This window comes from Pinus tabuliformis, chromosome 5_2, assembly GCF_031772625.1.
Source record: "Pinus tabuliformis cultivar Carrire ecotype Pingquan chromosome 5_2, CPIR1, whole genome shotgun sequence".
Taxonomy (NCBI): domain Eukaryota; kingdom Viridiplantae; phylum Streptophyta; class Pinopsida; order Pinales; family Pinaceae; genus Pinus; species Pinus tabuliformis.
Window position 1 is genome coordinate 739684605 of NC_142306.1, and position 7056 is coordinate 739691660.

Below are 7056 nucleotides of genomic sequence, written 5' to 3' on the forward strand. Positions count from 1 at the left end.
AAAAGAGATACCATTCAGAATAAACGCAATAATCTTCAGTACCTATGATATCATAGGTGTCCATTTCATTTCTCAGAAGATAGACCGTATAATATAATTCTATCACTAAATTAAACCCCACAAATTCATGGAATTTAAACAAAAAATTATGATTACACAAATCTGTTTTGTTAAGAGTTGGACAAACCGTACTTCTAAAAGTAACTCTCAGATATATATATTACATTTTCCGAAAAAAATCAAGTACTGAAAACTATGTAGTTTACATTTTAGAAATTGCATAGAAAGATGTTTACAGACTTCAAAGAAGATTAGAAGAATCAGCGTTGACAATCCATGAATAAAGATAACTTACTGCACAAATGAAAACAAAGCCTAAATATATAAATAAAGAAGAGACCATTCAGAATAAATACAAAGCTCTTCAAGATACAATGTGTACCTATGATATCATAGGTGCTCATTTCATCTCTCAGAAGATGGACTTGTGAGATAATTTGCTCACTACATTAAACCCACAGATTCTTGAGTTTGAAACTGAAAATCGTCATTACCTTGCTTTGTTTAGATTGACAAACACTACCCGTAAAAGGAACTCTGAGATATATATTACAATTCCGAAAACAGATCAAGTACCGACATTTATTTGAGATGAGCATCTTATATCACAAAAGGCTTGTCCATCCATCGAATATTGCACCCACGGGCTTCCAACATCTCAATCACAACTCGTGGTAAGTTGTACTTTAAGGATTGAATAAGCTTGAGTTTCTTCGAACTCTTGCAAGCCAGCAGAGCGGACATGAAACCATTGATCGTTACATTCCTCAAATAAACTAGCTTTATGTTCTGTAAGCATCTAAGACTCGCCAATGCTAACAACCCAACATCTGAGATTGAGCAATATGAGACATTCACCTGCACAAATACAACAGGTTTCAATGTTAAAGTTTTGTCTTTCAACAGATATACAGGGGAGGGTGAATGGAAATTTAAACCTCCCTGATTCTAAAATGTCTTACCTGTCGCAGATTTTGAGATGAACTGGCTACAGCCAATATTCCAACATCATCAACACCATAGCACCTTTTGATATCCAATTCAACGATACGCTTACATCCTAAAGCGATTGCAGAGAGACCAGCAGAGGAAATCCCAGAACAACCTCGGATTTCAAGCTGGTGAAGTTTTTGCAATTGAGCGAGAGATGTCAGACCATTATCAGTGACATGTATGCAATAAGAAATATTAATACTCTTTAACCTTGGGCAACCATTGGCAACTGCTGCTAATCCGGCATCCCCGACTCCTACAGATCTGGATATACAGTTCCCATCAGTAAACTGAAAACATCTTCAAATGAAAAGTGCAGAAAAAATCATTTTGATAAACAGATTTTAAAATAACCTTTCTAATAAAATGTTGGGTTCATTTGAATAATGACGTGTACCTGTACAAATCAAGTTCTTGGAGAGATGAGCACCGGGCCCCTATATGGGCAATTCCTTCGTTGGATATATTTGGGCAGAATCCTAGTTTCAAAGTTATCAATTCCGAACACTTAGATAGGGATTTCAATCCTGCATAAACGGATAGGGTAAATACAAGAAGCATAGAAGACAATAAAATAATCTCCAAAACTAGTAACAATTACTATTTACATCATTACTGTCAAAATTCTCTTCATATATAAACAATGTATGGAACCTGTATTGTTTATGCTACAGTCGGTGAAGTCAAGCTCCTCCAGGAAAGGACAGCCGTCTCCTAACATAGCCAAACTTGTTTCTGTGACCAAGCTGCAGGATTCCATCTTAAGAGATGAAAGATATCTGCATGATGTTGCAATGGCCGAGAGAGCAACATCAGTTAGATTACGGCAACAAGTGAGATCTAACTTGTTCAGCTCTCTACAGCATGCCACAAGTGCAGTCAATCCTTCATCTGTAACTCCAATACACTTGCTTAAGCTTAATTCCCTCAAAGACATGCAATAGCTTTTCCCAACTGACTCCAACGCTCTGGGGGAAATTACGCAACCATCAAATTTGATCGTTTGTAGTCTATCCAAGTTTTGGAAGCTCTTAAGAAGAGCGTCAGAAACCTGTAGTACATAACACACAAAAATATTAAACAATGGATCACTTCGAGAATTAAGTTTATGAACTTCAATACTTCACAACTGATGAAATCAAAATATTCAACAAAGTTTAGTCGGATAATTACTGGTATACAATAGGCAAGAGTAAGTTGACGCAAGTCTGAGGAACCACTTGCAAGAGAAATTATTCCCGTGCAGCTAACATTCTGACACTTCGAAACATCAAGTCTCTGCGACATAGCAACAATTGAGTCAGATGTCACTGTAAATAGGAGAGAGAGGGTCAAAAATAACTATTCTCCACTATTTAATCTATGCTTTTCAGGTTTTCATGCCTCTAGAAAAAATATCCGAAAGAGAACATAAATGGATGAAGTAAATTGCCTCCAATTGCACAATCATCAATCGCTAAAGATCCTATGGGACCTTTTTTCCAACTCAGTAAGTAAAAAGATCTTAACAGATAAAACAATCATAAATATAGGCTCAGAAACCTTCTGGGGAATGGAACAAATATCATGAGAAGATAATATTAACATGAAACAAGAAAAAGATGAAAAGGATCAGTAAACTCCACATTGTGAGACCTGCTAGAACCTGAATACTCAAGAGCTTCTTCAGAGACAAGACTACAAAGTACGATTTTCATGTTTCAGCAACACAGTATGCCTAATTATTGCTTATTTATGTTGAGTGCCTCAAGCACTAGTTATGGCAACTGCTATACTTGTCCTGTATTAAGAAAAAACTAGTTCCATAATGATAATTCTGAAGTTTCAATACAGATGATCTTGTATTGTTGCCTCGACAAATATTCTTTTGGAGAAATCATCAGAAATTTTCACCAAGAAGCATTCCAATTTCCTCCCCGTGCTATTATTCCAATAATTGCACTTTCCTTGACATCCAGAAAAATTTAATATTCCAAATAACAAATATGACCCTCAAAATATATTGAAGAGCCATCTTGCAACGGCAAAATCGTTTCCTAATTACAAGGACTCTGTCTCTATGGAGAATCAATAGGAAATCAAAATCAAATTGTCAAATATAACGGATATGAAACAAAAGATGCAAGCACCTGAGCAGGACATATACCATTGGCAAAAATAATGCAAAATTTTCTGAAAATTAAAGATATGTTAAAGTTGTCAAGTCCCACTAGCACATTCGGTTGAGGATGGGCTTTGTTCGCAAGGCGACCCAAAATCAAACCTCAAGGCGGGTGGTTGTGCCCTGTGCTAGAGGGAGGAGACATGCTAAAAAATCCAGTCAGCTTAGAACTGGTGTGGCCCAGGCCGGGTGCGATACCGGAGTGACTTTGATGGATTAGATGCCCCTGGGTCACAGCACCTCAAGCCACAAGTCAAGCCTGGAAAATCACAGACAACTTGACAAACAAACAAAAAATTCTGTTAAAATTAGAACAAGAAAGACAAAAAGACAAAGTATTCCAAGAGGACATTCTACGGAGGGTAAACAATTTCCATGCCAAAACTTGTTCCACTCACAGTCAATGATATCATGAATTATTTACTCATTTCATGCTAATGCATATATATATAAACTCTCAGACTTACACCAAAGTCAATTTTAGATATGATGCTTCTTACTAGGAAAAAGTTGACCCAGCCCACAAAAAAGTCGCACGTATAAATGAAGTTTAAGGCTATATTTTATTGCTCCCTTTAACAAATAAATAGAGTCTCCCGTCTCACCTCTTCCATCCCCGCTTCTCTATAACTTGGTGTAACTTATAGTTTTGGCATGAATTATAAATGTCTCGCTAAAAAGGATTTCCTTCTTGTCCTAAATATCTATTTCTATTTCTCAACCTCACAACTGAAGATTCTAAATTACATTTGATTTGCAGATGAGTCGCAACTTCTTGTTTGTTTACATCATATTTCAAGTATGTTGAAGTTTTCTAACGTGGATGTTGATATATTTTCCAGTATAACACAAAACATTGCCATTTTCCGTATTTTAAAGTCGTAATTTTTCATCTCTGCTGAACATAGAGTTTGAGAATTACAACAAGAGGCATTCTCATTCACTTGTCATACCTGCAAAGATTTTTTGAGATACGTAAGGCCATTATCACCCACACGAACACATCCAACCAATGCTAAATTCTCAAGATGATTTAGACGGTTAATTGAAGCAAGACATTTGTTTGTTATCTGCAGCAAAAACAAATTTTCTCAGTATTAAAAAATCCATAAAACTGTTATGCAAACAATTTGTTATAAGTAGTTATTTTTGCAAGCACCACCTGATCATTAAAGATGACATAAAACAACAGTGTAACTATATTTATTATTTATTTGCCACAGTCTAACTATTTGGCGCTTATGTCTTTTTCGTCTAAATTCAGGGATGCAATTTTTGACAAAATAATGATTTTAATTGTTTAAAATATATTTTCGAATTCCACACCCTGAAAAATCACAGGACACTCGAATTCTGCATATTACACCACAGAAACTTAAGATTCCAAGAAAAATTGACCGGAAAACAAACCCAGAAAGGGGAAACTATATCCAACGGTTAGATTCTGCATATTTATTCACTACCTAGCTTCCTATGCAATTACTCTTTCCATTAGAGCCATAATTTAACCCAACCCACTATTTGCCACAATTAAAATGAGTGAATGGAGTTTTTAAAAGATTAAAAGTGTAGCCAAAAACGATTGAAAATCATCTAGGCTTAATGAGTTCTGCTATGAGCTAAAGAGAGAATGTATGCAATCAATCTCCCAAAACTCATGCGCTCTCCATAACGATTTCTTTTCATTAAACAGGAAATATAATGTATCCTGAGACTTATCATGACATGGAAGAGCTGAATCATTGTGAACAAGCTGTGAAGAACATTAGTAGTTAAACTCAGTGGCAGGAGCATACCTGCGTGTAAGAGAGATCAAGACTACGTAACTCCTTGCATTTCATAGCAACCAGCTCAACTCCAAGGTCTGTGACCCCCACACACCACCTAAGATTCAAATTCCGTAATTTACTACATCCTACAGCTATGCATACAAGACCCATGTCAGTAAGCTGCTTGCATTTTACTAGATTCAATGATTCCAAATTTCGGGCGTGTGCTATGGCTTCTGCTGCATGATCTGTGATTTCAGTGCAATTGGAAAGATCAAGTTCGACTAAAGACTGACAATTTTTAACCAACTCAAGAAGACCCAGATGAGTGAATGTCCACAACCTAGAAAGATTGATAGAAACCAAATGATTTCCGAGGATGCCTGCTACATGCCCCAGACTCTTATCTGTGATCTGAGAACACAGAGATAAATCCAAATGCTGAATCTTACTGTATCTTCTCAGAATCCTTGGAAGTAACTCTGATTGCATCAGCTGTACTTTCTTCCTGTAGTTGGCCTCCAGATAGAAAAAATGCTTGCAAACCAGGCACCAGGACTTTCTATCTATAGGATCCTGCAACTTATCAAGAATAGTTATGAGGATCTCATCACCAAGGATGTTGATTTCCGCATCAGAACGGACTGATTTCCTCTGCATTGTAAACCTTTGAATTATAAAACAACAGGGGTTTCCTATCCACAAAGAATGCTCTGTAATTTGAGATGGTAAAGCTCTGAGGTCAATCTTAACTCCTTGATTATTAGGCACCCATGTTCATGCCCGCACTAGCTGCTTACAATTTTTTTACCCTCGCAATATATCTGATTTTGATGGTGCAAGCCACATTGACTAAACTCTTTTCTGCAATGCAGGAACAGAAAGACTTGAATCACAGAGACAAAACGAGATAAAGAATCTCACCACATCCTTGCAATGATATTAAGAGAGAATCCCAAAAAAGACCACAGGAGAAAATGAATATTAAAGAACGGAAAATTTTCTGAGCATGAAGTTTTGTACCATTCCAGCCATGCCCAAAGTCTTCTTCCCGAATTCAAACTGAATTGCAGAAATCAGCATTTCATAGTTCCATACAAACCCAATTGCCCCATTATGTTCCTTTGTGAAACCCAAATCACATATCCTTTCCAACCGACCTAATAAACAACAATTTCCAGACACCCAAATAAAATCACAGATCTAGCCTTACCCAAATGCACTATGCAGTAGCCTTCGATTTTATTCCCCCATATCTACCGCATCCAGAGCTCGACGTGTAATGATCGCTACCCTGCACTGTTTCCAACGCCTGCTTGTTGCTTTCATTATACAGATAAACAGTTTCATTAAATTCACCTCCCCCACATTAGTCAAAAAAATAACCCTGAAATTCCTCACCCTAAAAACTGGGGGGAAATAATTAGAAATTTCCAGCTCCAGATGATTCTTGCCCACTGAATATATACCATGGCGTGGGATCACATCAATAAAGAGGTACCGTCCAAGTACATAATTTCGTAGTGGAGGTGAAGTTCAAAAACAGCCGTACCTGTTCGTAGTGCGACCTCTTCGAGCATCTTCCTCGAACTTTCGCCCATTTGTGGGGTCAATTAGCGGATAGCTGTATATTTTTCGTATCGGCTTCTTCCACTTGTTCATTTGACTTGAATGTTAAGCTAAAACGCTGGTCAGTGTTCACACTAGTGGGTAGTCTAAAGCCGCTTCAAATTTGTAATGGTATTTTCCTGTAGAGATTTTGGTAAAAAAAATGGGAGATTTAGGTTATTTTGAGTGTTCTGAGAGTTTAGATAGTGAGAGTGATTTAGGTTATTTTGAGTATTTGAGAGTTTAGATAGTGCTAAATTTATAGATTTTTATTATGGAAATTAGATTTAAGTATTGCTGTCAAAGATAGTGATAAATTTATTTCTATCATCCAAAACAAGATTTAAGCACTTTTGTCAAATTTGTTGAGATAAAAATCAAATTCCAACCATTTTTTGACCACAAGCCTGGGTAAACAATAAACAATACATATTGATATTCTTTGGGATATTTCTCAAGATAAAT

At 36.6% G+C, this 7056-nt stretch overlaps 1 protein-coding gene across 3 annotated transcripts; it reads right to left on the bottom strand.

Annotated features, from left to right (window-relative positions):
- Positions 1 to 363: 363 nt before the first annotated feature.
- Positions 364 to 6510, bottom strand: LOC149161355 (F-box/LRR-repeat protein 3-like). 3 transcript variants are annotated; one of them, XM_089436957.1, is made up of 8 exons: positions 6197 to 6503; positions 5011 to 5847; positions 4168 to 4284; positions 2227 to 2331; positions 1708 to 2104; positions 1451 to 1580; positions 1023 to 1317; positions 364 to 918 (listed from the first exon to the last, which is right to left on the bottom strand). In XM_089436957.1, exons 2-8 carry the CDS (start codon positions 5641 to 5643, stop codon positions 661 to 663), a joined length of 1935 nt encoding a protein of 644 aa, XP_089293083.1. In that variant the 5' UTR covers positions 5644 to 5847; positions 6197 to 6503; the 3' UTR covers positions 364 to 660. The 3 variants fall into 3 exon arrangements, with proteins under 3 accessions (XP_089293083.1, XP_089293082.1, XP_089293084.1); XM_089436956.1 differs by having other exon boundaries at positions 6007 to 6503; XM_089436958.1 differs by lacking the exon at positions 4168 to 4284 and having other exon boundaries at positions 6007 to 6510.
- Between the last annotated feature and the right edge of the window lie 546 nt (positions 6511 to 7056).